This window comes from Pseudochaenichthys georgianus, chromosome 1 (genome assembly GCF_902827115.2).
Source record: "Pseudochaenichthys georgianus chromosome 1, fPseGeo1.2, whole genome shotgun sequence".
Classification (NCBI taxonomy): domain Eukaryota; kingdom Metazoa; phylum Chordata; class Actinopteri; order Perciformes; family Channichthyidae; genus Pseudochaenichthys; species Pseudochaenichthys georgianus.
Window position 1 is genome coordinate 18745964 of NC_047503.1, and position 21867 is coordinate 18767830.

Genomic DNA, 21867 nt, shown 5'->3' on the forward strand with positions numbered 1-21867 from the left:
GTAATGTAATTACGATTCTAATTCAAAGCCACCAACGTACACTTCTAAACCACATGCCTACGGATGCAATTTGGGGTTAAACGGTCCCATTTATGGTCCTTTTCAGGTCTCATAATTGTAATGTGTGGTGTGCCTCTAATGTGACATGTTTATATTATTTAATGTTCAAAAAGTGTTTTTGCCTGTGCTGCAGCACCTATTTGCACCCTCTGTCTGAAACCAGAGCCCAGTCTGCTCTAATTGGTTAGCTGGCCGGCACTGTTGGGGGCGGTGGGAGATCAACTTTGGGATTTCAGCCTTTGCAGACCATTTACATGCACAAAAACCTATAACAGATTACAGGAAAAGGAAGACCTAAAAAAAGCATAATATGGCCCCTTTAAGTTTCTCCAGGACACTTGACTGCAGGTTCTGGGGATCAAATCACTGACCTTCTGATTGGTAGAAAACCATTAACCCCAAAGCCAAAGTCGCCCCTTATATAAAACCATTCACATAAGAATACAAATGAATGCACCTTAAAGCAATATGGAAAAAGTACATTTAAGATATATCTCTAAATTCTGGAAGATATTACAATGATAAAATATTGATTTACTATCCATCTTTTGTCTAGCCATCATTACAGCAGAGATGCACATCACCAACGTCAAGCGGGACAAAGGAGATCGCAAACAGACAATAGGGGCTGTGGAGCGGTACAGCGCCATTCGTCGGCTGTCTCTGTTATCATAACAAATCAAAGTTTGTGTCAGCAAGGGGCCGAGGCACAGAGAAAGCAGGAATGGGGGAAAGAATGTGTACATATGAGAGAAATTGATTTACTCCCAGTCCTGTCATGTACTGAGTGACATTGGGCGTGCTGCGACTGTTAGTTTCCCATCTGTCTGTGGAGTCCAGAACCTACATGTGACCAACTCAACAATCCACAATCCATCTTTCTCTTCCTCCTCTCTCGCTACCTTTCCATCTCAGACTGCTGTGAAGTTTTGAATGAGCAGAGGAAAAGGTTTATGGAGAGGATATATGTGGTTGCATGCCTGCCATAAACCGATAGCAGAGAAAGAGGCAGAAGGATGGAAAATGGCAGATTCATAGAGAATATCCATCATGCATCTTCCTGCAGAACACACACTCTGCCTGCACGTGTGTGTCTCTCTTTGGCCTCTTGCCAAGCACTCCATCTTCACCTGTCAGGCTGATAACTGCAGGTATCGACAGGTGGCTGGCTCGCAGCACAGTTTATGTCTTTCATGCTGCATTTTAGATGCTTCTCTGTTCTTCCACTGAGGGAAGAGATATTATGTAGATTAAAGCAACCATGCAGAAAACTGGGCTCCAGTTGCCACATGGGCAGAGCTAGACTCAGGCACACAGGCTGAATTTTCTGGCTGTGATACAAAGGAAAGCGCTCAACATCCAGTTTTGTTTAAACAGACACTTGATCCCGCATTCTAGCTCCCGCTGAAAAGTTCATTTCAGCATTCAATCTCAGAGGAGAGACTCTGTTGGATCAAACATTCAATTCATGGGATTGTATTTCATTTTAATCCATAGTCACATTAAACACAACTCTGCTTGAGGCCATTGCCCGTGTTTACCTTGAGGCCAAATAAATATTATCTAACCGGTCAGGACCTAATGCTGATGAAAAGATTATGTTAATCTTTAAGAACTGATCTACTGGCACAAGATCAAAATGACAAGAGGAAGTGAGCAGTCGAGCCAGGAATAATCTAGGATGGGGGCTGGGGGACAGAAAGAGAATGAGGAAGGTAACATTTGCTGAGGCTTTTTAATAGGCAGATTCACAGATTGCTGTGTCGAGTCTGTAAAAAGCAGGTGTGGAAGAAGAAGAGGGAGTGGAAGGAAAATGCGAGGGTGGGGTGGAGGGGGGAAACGGAGGGGCAACGAGAGAGACGGTCTGTGACTGAATGGAACTTTTTACAGGCGAGTCTGCTGGCAGAACAAGCCCTCCGAGAGCCTCTACCTGGTCAAGTCATTACAATACACGGGCTGGACTGGGACAGCAAATCGGCCCTAGCATTTAGACCCACACCGGCCCAAATCCATAAAACAAACGAATAGTAGCGGTTCCTGACAAGAAGAATAATTCAGCATAATTTAAAAAAAAACACGCTATTATTATCCTTTTTACGTACCAGGGGCAAACAAAACTAATACATACATGTGTAACTATCAATCATTAGAAATTAGACCTTCAAACCCTCTCACAAAGCGAACAGTGACCGAGCACTAATAGGGCTTAAGTGTCAGTTACTAAAAACATTTAAACAGAGGGCCAATCTACCCGGTATGCCAGATGGCCAGTCCAGTCCTGCCAGCCAGTATTCATGCTGCACTTTCACTAATTTCACCGCCAATTAATTGTGTATTATACTGTAGTGTGGAGCTAAAGCGCTTTTGCTTTTCCTCACTTATTGTAATAACACAGCGTCCCCACCTGGTCAAAAGTTTCCTTCTATCTATAGTCTCCTTCTTTGGCTTGACGTGTATCTGATGCTCCGTCAATGAGACAACACTGTGTTGAAACACACTTTATTGACACTTTTTCAAATACTTTATATACGTTTTCCATAATATAGTCTCATATTGTGTCAATGAGACTTATTTGTCAGTGTTTACAGCGATAACACTCACCACAGCGCAATGCGATCCTTCGGGTAGTTGAGGCGCTCCAGAGCTCCGAGGAACAGTGGCAGTGAGTGCGCCGAGTTGCGGCAGACCAGTGCGACGACGACCCGGGGGGCGAGGAGCGGAGACTCGGGGCTCCAGCGCTCCTCGGGGAAATACTCCCGGCTCGGGCCAGGCAGGAGAACGCACAGCAGGGCGGGCAGCAGTGAGGTGGCCCGGGGCATGGCAGGGGACATAAACTCGCGAGAGGCGCAGCGGACAGAGAAGGGCACCGAGGATGTGGAAGCTGAGGCTGCCGCTGTTGTGTTGCGCCGACACTGGATACATGGCGGAGGAGCTGGCTGAATTAAAGGTCAGGTCTGGACTCGTTCAAGGAGAACTCGGTGTTCTCAAAATAAACTCCTAGGCCCACATTTCTGAGCTTTGTGTAGCAAATCAGTGAGATCCTGGCAGGTTTTTGAGTTATACGTTGCACAAATATCCCCCTGTGGGCCAAAAAGAGGCTCTGTGATAGGACGTCCTCCCCTTTAAGAATACATCCAGCTGTAGGAAATAGATAAGAAGCAGCATGGGCGTGTACATGTGTATACTGTACTGCAGGCCTGACAAACGTGGTTAGGTAAGCAACCAACTACAAACTAATTTTCAATAAAATAAACTCAACCGGGACAGGTTCTGGATATATCTGAGACCTGTATTATATTGATGAAAAACAGAAAACAGTATAATAGGGGACCTTCAAGTCCCAGGCTCAGCTGGTGCTGCCCAGTGCAAATTGGATGAACTACAAATCACAATATAATATAAACTTTTAATCTTTTATTGGACATTTATTTAGATATTCGATTGTCACAAGACTGCGACAAAGCCACACATATGAATCATGATCGATCTCAATTAAAACAAAACAACACCTTACAATTCATAAAATATTCTAAGGAAAGGAACCTGTTAAACCCCGAGCCTGTTTTTCAGGTTTCAGGCTCGAAAATGACATTCCCAGAACAAATGACCATATCTTCCCTTCTAAAAGGGTTAAATTAATAATCTTTTTTCTCAAAGTAATGATAAACCTGTGAGTTGGATGTGGAAAAGTCAGATTCAATATAGATGTTTTTTATTTTAAAGAAAATTCAGATTGAACATGGTAAAAAACTGTAAATTATAGTGTCTGTCCAAAAAATATGTTGTACTTATATGTGAAAACTAACCTTGGATGATGGGTTAGTAGACTAAAAGCTTTAGGAATCCAAAGTACAACATATAATAAGTACCCTGTATCAAGATTGATGCAAAACAAGTGATATTTGACCTTTTTAGACAGATTTAGCAACAAAAAAACTCTTCTGGGGCCATTTGGGTGGATTTTACATATCTCTGGCCCCCCTTGCTGGATTTTGACATGTGACATCTCTTTCTGACCGTCAGATCCAATGGAATCGAGGGGAACTCCCACATTGTCCTTATTTGGTAATGTGTGTGTGTTAGACTGCCGCATAGCCTAGACCGGAAGCAGCAGCCACTCTGGTGGCTACCATTAGCAGCTAACTTTTGCTCTCCGATTTTTACATAAAAATGGAATTATGGATTATAAATGAAATAATTTTTTTATACAGAGACGTTAAAAACCTATGGATTAACCGATTCAGCCGCGTTCTTTCTCGTTTTAATGCCATTGAACACGTATTTTGATCAGATTGACAGCTACGGTTTATAAAGCACTGAATGGTTTAGGCCCAAAATACATTACTGACCTCCTGCTAAATTATGAACCATCCAGATCTCTCAGGTCTTCAGGGACTGGTCAGCTTTCTGTCCCCAGAGTCAGAACTAAACATGGTAAAGCAGCGTTCAGTTATTATGCTCCAAATATCTGGAACAAACTCCCAGAAACCTGCAGGTCCACTGCAACTCTGACTACTTTTAAATCCAGGCTGAACACTTTTCTTTTTGTCGCTGCTTTTAATTGAACTATTCATATCTTAAACTGCACTGTAACTTTTATCCATGTATTTTTCCTTTTAAAGGTGGGGTAGGTAAGTTTGAGAAACCGGCTCGAGATCACTAGAATTTGAAAATACACAACCGGAGAAAATCTGCCACTTCCTTACAGAGCCCCTCCTCCAACACACACGAACGCGCACATGACCAATGAGGGCACGAGATAAGTTTGTGCCCCGATGGAAGGCTGACAGGCAGGTAGGCCATCCAATTGGTTGTACTTTTTACAGTATTACGGCTTCTACAGATGAATTTTTTTAATGGATTTTTTGTCAAAGCACTTAAGATATTCATTGCTATCGGGATGTTAAGAGCATTCCATGGAATATAACAAAAAGTGTATCTCAAGCCGGTTTCTGAAACTTACCTACCCCACCTTTAATGTTTATTTTATTAGATTTTCTTTTTTAATGCTTAATGTCTTTCATTTTTTGTAAGGCACTTTGAATTGCCTTGTGTTGAAAAGTGCTATATAAATAAACTTGCCTTGCCTTGCCTTGCGGTGAGACGATCTCAGAAGCTCCGTAAAGGTACGTGTTGTAATGTCTTTGTTTGTTTCCCCTGTCGCGAGTATTTTTGGTGATCTTTTTCTTATTTAAATTCAATTAGGCCTACCTCATTATAATAAATTGTAGTGCTACCAAAATCCCTTCACAGATTAATGATCTCCTGTTTGTAATAATACACAACCAAGTTAGGAAATATTTCCTATTGCATAATTGTGATGAATAATGATTGTGGACAATATTAAGTATTGAGTCTTAAGACACTTTTTTTTTAATGTCACATTCTGAAACTTGGCTCGAGGGACATTGGCCTTATAAGTCCTTGTCTTTTGTGGACCCAACAATTCTTCAACAAGTTTCATGAAAAGTACTGTTGTCTTGAAAAATCTCTTAGCAATTGTATTTTCTTTCACTTCCTCTGACAATTTTCACTTCTTATTTGGAAGCTTGCTGTCAAGTGTGCCAAACGCAGTAAGGCAGAGTAACTACAAATTGAAGGGAAAGCACATGCTAAATGAATAAAGCAGATTGTAGATTGTACTGTAGATTTAATGTGGGTTTAAATCTCACTACAAAGCTGTTGATTTGTTTCCTTTCCATTAAAGTTGTATATTTGTCATGGTTCAGTCAGTGAGACAGATATATTCTCCGGCATCCAGCAGTGAGGACGTGTGATTTACAGCATTTCCTGAGTTCATGCTTGGTGTGAGTGTTTCAGATCCGGAGGTGGACCCTTCAGAGGTTCTGCATACAGTCAGTAGGAGGCAGCAGCTTGTTGTGTGCTGTTTCAGATAAACTAGAGCTGGAGCTGACAGGGAGAGGCATGAGCTGCTGTGGCAGGGAGCACCTCATCACTGTAGGGGGGACAAAGTGTTGCAATCAAAGATGGCAATAGTTTCAAAGGGGGGTGGACATTCAGTTTGAATCCTGTCATCGACATCTCAACTGTTTTTATCCAGCATATAAAAAGTTCCTCATCACTGATTGGATGTAAGCGGTCAGGTTTTCTCTTAGGATGGAGTAGAAGACAATGTCAGGGTGGATGTAAAAGGCATGCTCACCATAGCATACTGGCATAGTCAAGAGAAAGAAAAAAAGGAGACCAAAAGATTATCATACACATCTGAAGATATAAAAACATGTACCTGCTCACCTATACCACGTGTAAACACATGCAGTGTAATCTGCAGGATCGCCTTTAGAATCAACTGAGATCGAAGAGCCAACAGTTCTGTTTCCAGGTGCTGAGACAGGGACAGACAGAGACATGAATTTGGTTTTAATGACGTAAAAAAGCAGCTGTTTCCCTGCTGCTACACACCTTTATTACTCTCTCTCTGATCCTACACAACACTGCCGTGATCTGAGAAGAGTCTAGAGAGAAGCATTGATATCGAGAGAGCAACCGATGAACATCACAGCACACATTGAAGAAGAAGATTCAACTTATTGTCATTACACAGTACAGGTACTAGGTAACGAAACGGTTTCTCTGCATTTGACCCAGTGTTAGGAGCAGTGGGCTGCCATTATGTACGGCGCCTGGCAACCACCTGCAAGAGAAAAAAGAGAGGAGGGATGTGAAAGACAGAAGGGTACGTTTTTTTTTTATAAATGCCACTCGTTTTTAATTGGATACACACAAATGTTTGATTTAATTTGTAGAGAGCCCTCTGAGCTTTAAGTAGCAAAGCCCTCAGACCCCACTGTGGACACCCCATGTCTCCTGGAGACACACACGCCCTCCAGCCCGTCAAGGCACTTCCACATCCGGGCATCGTCTGGGCCAAGGCCACACAGAGGCATCAGGATCTGTGGTACAGAAAAAACCTTATTAGCAATGCCATCAGAAAGAATTAAACCCTCCATGAACTTTAATGGGCAATGTATTTCTAAAGAGCTGCCAGTTTAGTTGTAACAGTTCACATTAAAGTGTAGCTCTGCGTACAAGCCATGGATTTGTGCGCACTTTTTTTTATTTCAAACTAGGATTATGTAGGATGTTTGATAATGTTTCCATTAAAATTCTTTACGCCCTGGGCCTCATAAGACGCTTCACATTCCAGCACATAATTACTCAATTGCATAGCTGCCAGTCAAATAAAGACATGAAACTATGAAAACACTTCTCCTGTCCCTTGAGGGAGATTTTGATCAACGATCCTTCTTCTGCTGTTACTTTATTCGAAAAATACTTAATCTTCAGCTACCAACGTTATGTCCAAAACTATGGAGCCCCGGAAGGGACATGGAGGCGTAGAAAAAAATCAAAGGTTAAAAGTTACTTGTCTGTGATCTTACGTTTCAAATGTGGGTCCCTATGGCTACAGTAGCTTGGAAGATAGCACTGAACTTGATGAATGTAATCCTCAGTACACAAAATATCTTCTCACATTTTCTTTTACAATAATTTTTTTGCCTGATGCACTTTTTTCACTGATGTGCCTTTTGATCCCAGGTCTATGATGCCCTGTTACGTGCCGTGTTGTGTTTGTCTCTCTCCCCCTGATTGTCTCCCTCCAGGTGCAGTCTCTCTCTCCTTCTCCTCTGGGCTGCATGTGTAGTTTGGTTTCTCTATCTCTATCTCTGTGTGAGGCCTGCTAGTTAACCTGTGTTTTGTTAATTATTAGGAGATGTGCTCCAGTGTATCTGTGCGTATTGTTTTACTTTAGTCACTTTCTTTTATAAGAAAGTTGTTCGCAGTTTACCTTAAATTTACTTTGCAAATTGGATGGTGAGCCCTCTTTACTTTTTGCTTATTAAACATGACCTTGTGGCTTCAGCAATCAGTTTTCTCTCTTTGGTTCCCCTAGTCCAGGAGGGAACGTAACATGTCCTCACATGTCTCCAGGAAGTATTGCCAGGTTGAAGCAAATCCATCCCATGTGGGTGCGGCCACTTCCTGCAGAGTACGGTCGAGCTTTGGGATGACCATGTGTTGGAGAGACTTTAACATCGGCTCACACATATCCTCTAAGAGAAACAGCAAAAGGTTTAAGATGCTGAAGTCTCCTTTTCCATCCTCTGACTTAGCCAAAAACACTGACCTGTGATCATGTGAGCGATGTTGTCCTGCAGCAGCTTTTACCTGTTCCTTTGTCATCCTGTAGACCTCTGACAGCATCTACAAGGCATGCATAAATACTAGTGCTGTCAAAATTATCGCGTTAACGGCGGTAATTAATTTTTTGAATTAATTGCGTTAAAATATTTAACGCATTTAACGCATGTGCAGAATGGCCCGCCCCATACGTGCCACCAGTGGCAGCGCCAGGGTATGGCTGGGGTAGGCTACACCCATACCAAGAAATGGCTTAGCCCCACCATGAAAAATGATGTTAAAGAAAGCAAAATAAAGTCTGCCAACTCGCGCGGAGTAAATTGCACAGACAGCAGTTAGTAAGATTGATTTCAGTAGCCACGGTTTTGAAAACTTTTGTCACGTAGTGATCGTCTTCTCAATAGAACATCTTTGATAACGGCGTGGTGTTGTTGCAGGAAGTCCCGACGGAGAATACTTTTGCTGTAGTACAGGGCAGAGCCATATAATAGTAATAATATGGCTCTGGTACAGGGGTGCACATAACTGGTACGCAGGTTATGTGCGTAATCTGAAATGCGTACCGTCACTTGTGTCACAAAGCGCATTTGCGTACCGACGTACTTGTGAAGCTTTTCCAGAAGGCGGTTAGATCACCGGACGACAGAGTCGGTCTCCGTGTGCACAGACAGGGCTGCTGTCAACGTCGGTCTGTACAACGGAACTGTGCCAAAACTACGCCAACCGGCAGCGGAGGGAGACTCCCCCCATCACTGGAGAACTGCGCAAAAACAGCTGATCACAACGTTCACACTCTGTGGTCACGAAGTACTCCACTAGCGAGGACGAATTCGGTCGTTTGCGTTACTGTTTAGTGTCATATAGACCGTTCGGCCCCACGAGGACGACCGAATATGGCACTAAACGACTGAGGAAACGACAACGGGTCCCAAGGTGGATAGAAATGCATACGCCACTCTCTGGGGGGTCAAACAGCTCCGTGTGTGCGCCCTATACGGACATTTTCAGATCACTGATAGTGATTGCGCAATAGCCCCGCCTCTCCCCACCTCTTCTGCTCACCTCCGCTTACCCCGCGCCAGTGCTGAAGTGTTTCGCCACCAACAACAACAACAATGGCGGATCGCAGAGTTGCTATCGTACTCCGGACGCTATTGACCATGCTACAGTTGTTTGTGCAACATCTACAGCAATAATGATGAGGCAATAGCCCCGCCTCTCCCCACCTCTGCTGCTCACCCCCGCGTCAAAGTAAACTGCATCCTGAATTCAGATTATTTATCTTTCTCTCGCGAGTGAAGTCTAATCTGACAGGACGGAGACACGCAGCTCTGCTCACCTGCAGCTCCTCCCTCTGTAGCAAAACACACACTTCAAGTCAGATCATCACCCTTAGCTATTTTAATTACCTCTCAAACTCCCTAAACTAGTTATAAATATGTTTATGTTTACAGTCGGCCGGGTCACTGATTACTGGATGAGCTGCTGCATGAGACAGACACTGGCGCTGTCCGAAGAGAGGGAGGAAAAAGAGAGGCTCCGTGTATTTTATCATTATATTATATAGAGTCGTTATTCATTTGTTTTAAAGCTCAATAAATAACAAAGAAGACCTTTGACCGGCACTTTTATAATTTTGTCCGGAAGATTTCAACTTTAATACACGCTGACTGGCGAAAAACTCTGCCCGGTTCCCTCGGCCCCCACCGCGGAGAATAAACAGAAGGGCAACCATGACAACCATGCTTCTTCGCTGCTTTTGTGGAGGAAGTTACAGCGCCACGTAGAGGCTCCTGCATATGTACTGCAGCTTCTCCAGCGGTTGGAGCTAAACGGAGCGGTCTCGTGTGGACAGACACTATCCGGATAATTATTGCATGTGGACGGAAGCCGTTTGCGATTGCGTTTGCGTTAATCCTATGCGTTTAGCCGTTTTCGTCCTCGTGGGGCCGCAGCCTAAGACCCCACGGTTTGATGATTGATAGGTGTGTGGGTTGTCTTTCATTTTGACACGCAGAAAAATGTTATAGTAAACATACATACTGTATGTTAAATGGATATATCCGCCTGCTTTCATTTATCTTTCCATTCCCACAACAATATACATAAATAAATGGCATATTTGGACATAGTTCGAATGGTGATTAATCATGATTAATTCATTTTTAAGCTGTGATTAATCTGATTAAAAATTGTAATCGTTTGACAGCCCTAATAAATACATAAACATATACTGGAGTTTCAAAGAAAATCATGCAGGGTATTATTCGTCCTTTTCACTCACAGTAATCCAGGCTTTCCTCCTCCTGCTGTGATGCATAATAATACGGGGAAATACTTGCTGCTTGAAGGCGATCACTTCTTCCATTACAATGCTTACCAACAATCTGAAGGGCAAAGAGAGGCGAAAAGATGGCATGTAAAACAGGCTCAGACAATAGTCAAATATAGCAGAAAACAACAAAAGACTAATACAGGACATCATACAACATAAACAGGAGAAAATACCAAACCTTTTGTGAAACAACAGCGAGATGAATGGCTTAAAATGTACAACAAATGAAAGAAGGAGTATTTATGGGTGGCAACAAGGTTTAGAAGATTACTTTTTCTCGATGGATGGTGGCTCACCTCTTCCCCATCACCCACTGGATGTACCTCAGTCTGACAGTTTCCTCTAAGCCTCTTCAAAGATGACACAGCATCTAAGAAAGCCCTCGTGTCAGGTGAAGCTTCACACCAAAGTGCTGGCAAGACAATACATTATTAAAAGAAAAGATTGACTTCAAAAACGGCATTGAAGGCATTTTGTCTTGTGATTGGGAACGGCAATTAGAGAAGTGTACCGGGGCTCTGATGTTGTGCTGCAGCTCGTAGCATGTTGGCCCAGCGTGTCTGTTCCTGGTGGCCAGGACACACTGGGGCTCTGTAAGGGTGATGCATGAAGACAGGAAATGCTGTGGGACAATCCCAACATGCCAGCTCTTTGCCTGATTTACCTGAAGCTTGCAAAAGTGCAGACAGTGAGACACATTAACACTTTTGTTCGAGTCAAGTAGAAGACATACAACAATTATGCGGATTGCCTATAGGCAGTTTAACACACAATATGACGTTTTCTGCCCCTATCAAATTAAAACAACAACAACAACATATGGAGTATAGTGGCGTTGTAAGGGAGCGTTGGATCATGGGGATTGTTGTCTTCATCACATTGCAATCTATGAGGACAGTTTTGGAAAACGTCAGTGTTTATTGTTCTGGAGGATTTTACAGGGAGTTGTATTAACCACTGAGTCTCCTCTTTTCAAAACAAACTGACCCACTACTTATAAACGGTAGAAACACTGAATAAAGCAGTTTCAGTATCAGTGTTTTCGTACTCCAGCCAATTGCTGCATGTTAATCCCTCTTTCTACCCCTTTCTCGGTATAGCTGCTTTATCAATTAAAGGCAAAATACCCGAAAAATAATGCTGTTCTGCAGATAGGATGTGGGAGCTGAGGGCTAACTGTTGACGTTTTCTCAGCTTATTTCTCTAACATCCTAAGATCCAGTAATTCCAAGCCTAAACTTCTTCATCAATTTCAAATATAAAGTTAAAGACAACCAACATCTAAAGTGTATTATATTCTTTTTTTCACTAAGACTAGATATAAATATAAAAATATGAAAAACTTCTGGCTGCATATTTTAGCATGTGCATGCCAAGCAACCAGATGAAACAAGCCGTTTAAATACATTTGAATACATTGAATTTCTCTCGCTTTCAAAAGTCTGGTTGGTTTTAATGTGTTAAAGGGGAAAGGAAACACCAATTACAGTTATAATATTCCGGTAGTTTATTCATTTTACAATGGATATTGATCGTAATATTTATTGTATATGATATTACTCGCCAAAAGAAAATTAATTATCCGCCGGCCGGGTGGGGAATTCCGGGACCAGGCCGCCGCCATTAGGGGAGTCCCAAATGGTGACGTCACTGGCTGTGTTTTCGCTCCACCTGAAGTCAACACAACGTAGCAGATATGGCAGCGATGGAGGAATTTTGCAATGAGATCGACGTTTTGAACGATGAATTTGACTATTCGTCGGGAGATGACATTGATGTGGAAGCATCTACAGTTACCAGGCATCCCATGGCCTATGCTTATGAACCGATACGGTCGAATAGAGTGGCATACGATCCGGAATAAAACAATTAAAAAAACACAATGCTAACAGTGAGCCTCTGAATTAGCCCCGAGCGAAAATGCTAACCTATTACTGCACCGATAGCTCCCTTATTACTTATCCTAGCCGCACATCCAACACATCGTTTATGATCGCAAGGAGACACAGAATCGAACGGTGCCCACCTCAACACTGGAAGATACAAACTCGCGAGGTTATCCACAAAAACGTACATCAAAACAAGTGGCGCTAGGTACTAACATACGCCAGGCTAACGGCTTACCTTCCTCATTGTCTGGTCTAAACTGGTCTTCAATGGCATTACAACGATAAAAACGATGATGTAGTTAATCCATAGGTTAATATCCAATGGGACTGTGTCCCCTTTGAAATGTTCTGATAATCTATAAGCACTGCAATTCCGTTATCTGCTGTCCGCTCTGTGCTCCGTGCGCTCTGGGTCCTGCAATACCATCCATCAATAGCAATACTAGCCTTTTTAGGGCTGTTTTCGACAGATGAGCGTGTGTATGCCAGTTTAATTAGTTGAGCTATAGAACACCCCCAATTCTCTATTGTGCGTCATAATAATAGCTACCATTTAGTTTGGACGCGATTGCGTTAATTAATAAGGTCACACTGTGTCAGTAAATACATGTGTGAGCTAGTAATCTGGTAGTGCTGCAATATTTACCTCTCTCTCGGCAGCTGAAGCAACTCGTTTGGTGGCTCGAACTTCACGTTTGTTGACACTGTCATTGTCTTGCGCGGCCGACGTGCTGGGACGGTCGGTGTTCCCGACTGCATACGTTGAGAAATCGAATATTGTGGGAACAGATCCTGGCTTCAAATCCAATGTTTTGTATTGAACCAGGCATCCAGACTGGACTTTGAGCAGCTTCTCATCCTTTAGTGGCAGCCTATGGAAATGTACTTCTTCCTTCTTTGTATAAAATCCATTTGTGCAGCCTGGGGCAATACAATAAACTCCTGACGACGACCGTTTTCTTGTAATGTAAACTACTGGTGCATTGCACGCCATGTTGTTTGTTATTGAGCTTTGGCCCAGGTAGCCGCACCCAATCAGTGACGTCACTGGAAAAGTCCCGGAGCAATGGAAGCGCCCATGGTCATTAGGCACGTATTTCAAAAAGTAAATTCGCGTATCTCGATCGTTTACATTGGAAATAGACTAGATAAATACATTTCCTAATGGTAATATTGTCGCATGGAAAGCAGTTTGAAAAGTGTTTCCATTTCCCTTTAATGTTACATATTATACATTTAATAGCAGCGTACATTTGATGTGTCGGCACATGTCATCCACTAACTGTATGGAGGTGCAGATGTGCCAGAAAGCACCATCTCAGTCTTACACCCCCTCCTTCAAATACCTGCGGCATTCAAATTGACAACCAACCATACACAGACACAAAGACGCACAGAGACACAGACACACTCAATGTGCACATCAGGCTACAGTAGCAAGGCAGATTTAGGTCAAGGAGCAGCTGGCTCCTGGGTTTCTGCCTGTACCTGTTTTGAATCATGACTTTCGAGTGTAAAACTGTTGTTGAGCCGGAGGTGGCAATGTATCCAGATCCCATCGACGCAAAGAGGCAAAGTCCCCTCCAACACAATCCCAGCATGTGCAACAACATCCTGAAGTACACATTTGTAAAAAAAATATAAAGAAGTTACTTTTTATCTAGCAAAATGTGCAGATTTAAATATGAACAAATTCAATATTTTTGCTTTTCTCACAGGATGTTGAATCAGAGGGCGGGGTTCGCTGATGGGCTCTCTGTGTGTGTTCCTCATGTGGATCAGTAGATTTGAGCTGAGGTGACGTTGATAAAGAGGAGTAAACATCTCTATGATGTCAGCAATGTGCACTGTTTATCCACAAAAACAAATAATTTCAGCAATGTATTACCAGCATGCAGGAAATATGCATTCACACCATCACCCGATCTACACCAAATTGAACCCATTTTGGAGATTTAAGACAGCACTCTCCCAACAATCACAAAAAAATGTGCGAATATGTCGGGTTCACCTTTAATGTGTGCGTTTTAACTTGCACTTGTGGGTGTTTGGTAAACGGCTACACTTGCTCCCATTGAGCAATGACAAAGGACAGAAAGAGTGACAACCTGTTTTTTTTCACGAAACTGTGTCTCAGGGCTTCTTAACATTTAATAACCCATTAATGTGTCATGTGTCACTAAATGGGAAGAAACTCAGCTAACTGACGATACGAACAATTTTTACCGAAACAAAACACATGTCTCACAAGAAGTGTCTAAATGAGCCCTGAGCGAAAAAATGCTAACGCACTTAGCACAGAACTCATTGTAGATGTAGAAATACTTTATTACTTATCGGATCTGCACAAACAAGATATCAGCTAGCAAGCTGAGATTCCACAGATGCCAGGGGTATAAGTATCACCACAGAGCGATCAAAACTCGCGGCAGGGAAGCAAACCCAGACATCACACAAAAAAACGGAAAATGAGTCTTACCGTTGCTGTTTTTCTGATCAAACGTGGTCTTCAATGGCATTAAAACGATAAAAACGCTGCTGAAGGTTAATCAATAGGTTAATCCAATGTGTCTGTGTCACTTTGAATGATTACTGATAATCCATCATTCAATTTTTGTCAAAAACTGAGATTTTATATTAGCTGTTATTAGCACTATTAGAGCTACAACCCAGCTTCCGGTTTTGGGCATTCTGGCTACGCATCACTCATTCACCAATGGGTAATGTTTAGATGTATTGTAGGAACTTCCCCTCGATTCTATTGGCTCTAACGGTTCAAAAGGTGTCAATCATCAAAATCGACCAAGGGGGGCCCATAGATATGGAAAATGCACCCAAATGACCCCAGAAGTGTTGCTAAACCTCTCTAAAAAAGTAAAATGTCAATTATTTTGTATCAATCTTGATACAGGGTACTTAATATATGTTACAGTTTGGATTCCTAAAGCTTTTAGTCTACTATCCCATCATTCAAGGGTGGTTTTCTCTATAAGTAATGGTATTTTTTGGACGGACACTATAATTTACATTTTTTTACCATGTTCAATCTGAATTTACTTTAAAATAAAAGCATCTATATTGATTCTGACTCTTCTACATCCAACTCAGAGGTTTATCATTACTTTGAGAAAAGAAATTATTAATTTACCCCTTTTAGAAGTGAAGATATAGTCAATTGTTCTGGGAATGTCATTTTCGAGCCTGAGACCTGAAAAACAGGCTCAGGGCTTAAGAGGTGTGCAAGAGGAAGAGGAACTATATTTTTGTTTAAGAAATAAACCATAAACATAACATAAAGGTTCAGAAACACTGACAAACTATTCCAAAACCAATGGCAGTTTCTTCACATCTCAACATCATCAATTGGGAGGCTTATGACTGATTAGAAGATTCTGATAGTCATGAAAGATAAACATGTGAATGGTCGATAAACTATTCCCTGCTTTACAGACTAATTCTAACATTTATTTGACATTTTCCCCAGGCGTACCTGAGATGTGCCTTCTTTCTTTGGAGTTTAGGTGACAGGTGAGCTTCCCTCCCATTCCCTTCATCAGTGTCTTTCCTCTAACATTTCACTGTCCTGTTATCATTTGTCCTGCAATGTGTTTGTCCTACCCCTTTTGATGACTTTTCCTCAACCTTCTCTTTCACTCACACACGTCATTTCATTGTGGTCGAGTCAACCAAAAATGCGCTCGCGGATCTCAAATCTCTGTTCGCGGATCGTCTTTTTACACACACGGAATTTTGAGACATATTTTCCGCCGGTCTCGGCTAAAATCTACTCCTGTCACTCGGTTATTTTCGGAAACAACGTGATGGCCTGCTGATGACTACATTTCCGCATGATTTAAAAGTAAGAGCATGATGGTTTGTTTAATGCTCTGTTTTTGTATTATAATGAACAGCGGAACGTTAGATGCATTCTTCATCACCATCACCCTCATCATCATGTTATAGTGATACAGTTAGTTTGTGTTATTGGTTCAATACAGCATATCTCGAGCACTTTCGTTGATGTTGAAGTGCAGGCGATACGCCACTTTCGGGTCCCGGGGGGGAGCAGCTGGCAGCGAAGCAGCCCAGATAAAACTCTTTCTTCATTGTTTGTTGTGTATTCAGTCAAGCGGCGGGTCAAAGTTACAAAGCACTTCACATCTTATTAATCGGCCTAATTTTACTTTAGCAGTGCAGTAATAAAGTAATCTGTAGAAAAGCACCGTATTTAGGTCAGCCTTCTAAGGCTACATTACATGTTATAATATGCATCGTGTCCTTTCTACTGATATATTCCTGTCTATTGCTTTCATTTGTATTTAATGTTATTGTGATTATACTTGTTTCCACACATTTCACAATTTGGGATGAATGAAGTATCAATCTATATATGATATCCATCTATCTATCTATCTGTCTGCCTATACCTACCTACGTACCTACCTACCAACTAGTTGTTTTGGTTGGAAAGGTTTAGTCATTGTATTCCTCTTTACCAGCACCTGCAGAGTACAGGACTTTACATTGTACATATTATATCAATCCATTGGTTTCTAGCATATATCATTTGCAAGTGTTTAAAACAAATGTGGGATACTGATTTCATAAAAAGAAAGACATTCATGATTGTCATATTTTATTATGTAGGATACAGGACTGGAATTATTCTTACTTTTTACTCCACTTCATTTATGCAACAACTTTATTTCATTTTATGATTAGATTGTTTTGCTTGTATCATCCTTTGCAAATACATAGTCACAATGCTGGAAACAGGGCTGTTTCTCTGAGAAACGTAGATAACCACTTATGAGAATATAATGCATTGGTGTATATTAAATAGGGGTGTTGAAAATAATCGTTTCTACGATGCATTGCGATGCGGACGTGGACGATTCGGTCTCGATGCAGTGACGGAAGATAATCGGTTATAGAGTAGCAACGTTGCTTCCTGATTTTCCGGCCGCGGCTTTACTATAACGTTTTTTCTGTCACTTTAATATCAAATCGGTCGGTGACGCAGAGATCAGGGAACAGACGTGACAGCGGCACAGCAACACGGAGCAGTCTGCTTTATCCACCAACACAAGAACACCAGTCCAGAACCCACAGCAGAAGGACCCGCTCCGAATCACTCCGTGTCGCTGCGGCTCAGAGACACAGGGTGTGTCTCTGAGCACGGAGTGTGACAGGGATTTATGTTTTTCAAATATAATCACGTTACAATCATGTCAGGTGTTTGGTGGATTTAATTAAGTCTTGGATTGCAAAGTATGAATGTCCTCTAGCAATTTTCAGACGATATATACGTGTGTAAAGTTTGTGAAGGCAGGAGGAAAAAAGCTTCCGCGATCACCGTCTCCTCTCCGTTCCTCCAAGCCCCGCCCCCTCCCTGAAAATAATGAGTGACAGGCTGATAGTGACCCGCAAGAAACGTTGTTATTCACTTAATCACTGAGATATAATGAAGCTAATTTAATCTCATACATTCATGGGATTTATGTAACAGTAAGACAGAGAATGTAAGTGTGCACCCACATGCACTATTTTTGTTTGTATATGCTGTTGTAAATACTCCTGTTGTCTGCTGTGTTCAGACTCAAATCCTGTGTGTGAGGCCTCATTCAGGACCTTCAGTGTCCTTTCTTTAACAGAAGGCTGTGGCTAGAAGCTGCAGCTAGACTGCAGAAGCATTAGCTTTTTGTTTTTGAGGATGGAACATCTTCACACACGGAGGCTAGACCTATACAATTCATTTATTTTGGTTTATAAATTAATGTCAAGACATTTATGTTATTGATTTCTGAAGCACTTTCTAAATAATAAAAAGAGAGTTCATATATGTATTTACTGCATGTATGCATTGATGAAAAATAAGCCATGTGCAGTAATATAGAAAATTGAGGATGCAACGCATTGGTATGAATCGTGATGCACCGTGATGCACCGGGATATCGAACCGAATCGAATCGTTGACAGGATAATCGTAATCGAATCGAATCGTGAGACCAGTGAAGATGCACAGCCCTAATATTAAACTAGCCAACAGTATAAAAAGCACTACAAAAGTTTTGTCAATATTAACCATAAACATTTACATTAGTGAAATGACACATCAATCAATGTTTATTTTTATTTTATTTTTCACATACACAGCCTTCATAGTAAGGCTACATTAAATGTTATAATATTCATCGTGTCCTTTCCACTGATATATTCCTGTCTATTGCTTTCATTTGTATTTAATGTTATTGTGTTTATACTTGTTTCCACACATTTCACAATTTGGGATGAATGAAGTATCTATATAACCCCCTACCCTTATTCCTCCCAGCTTAGCACTTTCTACTTTTGTTGTTATTTTGTTTTATTTGCTCGTAAGCGCTTTGAGCACCAGGAAAAGCGCTTTATAAATGTAATGTATTATTATTATTATTATTATATATGATATCCATCTATATATCCATCTATCTATCTATCTATCTATCTATCTATCTATCTATCTATCTATCTATCCATATATCTATCTATCTATCTATCTATCTATCTATCTATCTATCTGTACCTGCAGAGTACAGGACTTACATATTGTACATATTATATCAATCCTATAATATTTGTTTCTAACATTTAAAGTGCTTAAAACAAATGTGGGATATTCATTTGATAAAAGTAATTGACAAAGAAATTAACGATTGTCATATTTTATTATGTAGGATACAGAACTGGACTGTAGTCAAGCAAACTTACTTAATAACACATTCCACATTCTTGTTCTTTGCGTCAGTGTTTCAATGTTATATTTTATAACCATATACATTATTAAAACAATTAAAATACATGCCCTACCGTTGATTGTGCACACTTTTGCCTGAAATTAATCTCCCACTGCCAGGCCCACGCACAGTCAATATAAGTAATTATATTAATGCATAGGAATGTAGTGATACTTCTTTATTCTTCTTTTGTATACAATTATAACGGTACATAACAGCGGAAGAAAAGTATACATATTTTTAAAAACGGTTTTGTTTTTTGTGACAGAGATTACAGATCCCCTACATTGACTGGGAGGCCAGTGGTCATCTGCGTGAGGAACACTGGGAATAGTTGTTCCTGTCACCCGGAGTCCTCTGAGTGATCAACAGATGGAACACCTTAATGCTAATATTGACCCAATGTTACCATCAGATTCATTTGGAAAGGACATCTACTTGAACACATTACAGTTGGTTCTCTTTACGACTGGAAATTAAGAGCAATGGATCCATGGACTACCAGCAGACAAAGTATTCAGATACTTGACTGAAGTAAAAGTCTTGCCTTTATAGTCTTACTTAAGTAAAGGTATGTAAGTACTAGCCAAATGGACTTACATTTGAAGTACTCATTATGCTTTAAAAGGTTCTCTGTATGTGTTAACACTTGTGATTATATAGCTGCATTAATGTGTATGTGATGTGAAAAATAAAATAAAAATAAACATTGATTGATGTGTCATTTCACTAATGTAAATGTTTATGGTTAATATTGACAAAACTTTTGTAGTGCTTTGTATACTGTTGGCTAGTTTAATATACACCAATGCATTATATTCTCATAAGTGGTTATCTACGTCTCTCAGAGAAACAGCCCTGTTCCCAGCAGTGTGACTATGTATTTGCAAAGGATGATACAAGCAAAACAATCTAATCATAAAATGAAATAAAGTTGTTGCATAAATGAAGTGGAGTAAAAAGTAAGAATAATTCCAGTCCTGTATCCTACATAATAAAATATGACAATCATGAATGTCTTTCTTTTTATGAAATCAGTATCCCACATTTGTTTTAAACACTTGCAAATGATATATGCTAGAAACCAATGGATTGATATAATATTTACAATGTAAAGTCCTGTACTGCAGGTGCTGGTAAAGAGCAATACAATGACAAAACCTTTCTTTAGGTAGGTATAGGCAGACAGATAGATAGACAGATAGACAGACAGATATAGATAGATAGATGGATATCATATATAGATAGATACTTCATTCATCCCAAATTGTGAAATGTGTGGAAACAAGTATAAACACAATAACATTAAATACAAATGAAAGCAATAGACAGGAATATATCAGTAGAAAGGACACGATGAATATTATAACATGTAATTTAGACTTACTACTGTATGAAGGCTGACCTAAATACGGTGCTTTTCTACAGATTACTTTATTACTGCACTACTAAAGTAAAATTAGGCCGATTAATAAGATGTGAAGTGCTTTGTAACTTTGACCCGCTTGACTGAATACACAACAAACAATGAAGAAAGAGTTTTATCTGAGCTGCTTCGCTGCCAGCTGCTCCCCCGGGACCCGAAAGTGGCATATCGCCTGCACTTCAACATCAACGAAAGTGCTCGAGATATGCTGTATTGAACCAATAACACAAACTAACTGTATCACTATAACATGATGATGAGGGTGATGGTGATGAAGAATGCATCTAACGTTCCGCTGTTCATTATAATACAAAAACAGAGCATTAAACAAACCATCATGCTCTTACTTTTAAATCATGCGGAAATGTAGTCATCAGCAGGCCATCACGTGGTTTCCGAAAATAACCGAGTGACACGAGTAGATTTTAGCCGAGACCGGCGGAAAATATGTCTCAAAATTCCGTGTGTGTAAAAAGACGATCCGCGAACAGAGATTTGAGATCCGTGAACAGAGAGTTGAGATCCGCGAGCGCATTTTTGGTCCACAAATACAAAATGGATTCAGAAATGCCTGATCGAAAGTTGTAAATGTTAAAGAGATATTCACAGATCTTTTTTTAATTTGTGAACATATTTAGCGTATTTGCAGATCCGTTTTACACTTGCAAATGTATTTGTGAGTTTGCAAATCTTTTAAATGCATTTGTGGATGTTGTTTTACATTTACAAATCACATATTTACACACAAATTATTTTTATGTTCACACAAATAATTATGAGACATATCTATGCCCATAGAAACGCCTCCTTGCTGCGGTCTGCAGACAGACTCTATTGCGTCTGACGGGTGCAGTGCTGACGGAGAGCACCAGAACGCCACTCCGGGACTTCAAAATATTGCAGTACCCATAAATCCGTAGGCTACACATGTCGCAGTTTTTGCGTGGCTGTGTCTTTAGTTGTAAAATCAGTGAGGTAAAGGCACATCTTTATATGATCATTATAGTTATCAAAAAACAAGAGAATAAAGTAAACAGGTATAAAATACTATATGACAGTAAAACAAAGTTGTTATTAATAAACAAAAATACAGTTTTGAAAGGAGAGTGATTTGTAAAATATCCATAAAGAAAAAGTAAATCTGCTTACAGTTCAGTTTCATCTGGGTGTTGAGAGATGTTTCCATAGATCTCTTCATTTTGCTCTCAAAGTACACCA

General features: G+C 40.7%; 1 protein-coding gene and 1 long non-coding RNA gene across 2 annotated transcripts in view; one reads left to right on the forward strand and one right to left on the reverse strand.

Annotated features, from left to right (window-relative positions):
• Positions 1 to 3121, reverse strand: part of LOC117465499 (procollagen galactosyltransferase 1-like) — a 32361-nt gene extending 29240 nt beyond the window's left edge. Inside the window, exon 1 of the mRNA XM_034108361.2 lies at positions 2662 to 3121. Coding sequence (XP_033964252.1) covers positions 2662 to 2891 — 230 coding nt within the window. The 5' untranslated portion in view covers positions 2892 to 3121. The remainder of the gene's footprint in view (positions 1 to 2661) is intronic.
• Positions 2927 to 20238, forward strand: LOC117465566 (uncharacterized). Its single transcript, XR_004554196.2, has 3 exons — positions 2927 to 3007; positions 15932 to 15975; positions 19492 to 20238. It is a non-coding gene; the product is annotated as an uncharacterized lncRNA (long non-coding RNA).
• Positions 20239 to 21867: the final 1629 nt, after the last annotated feature.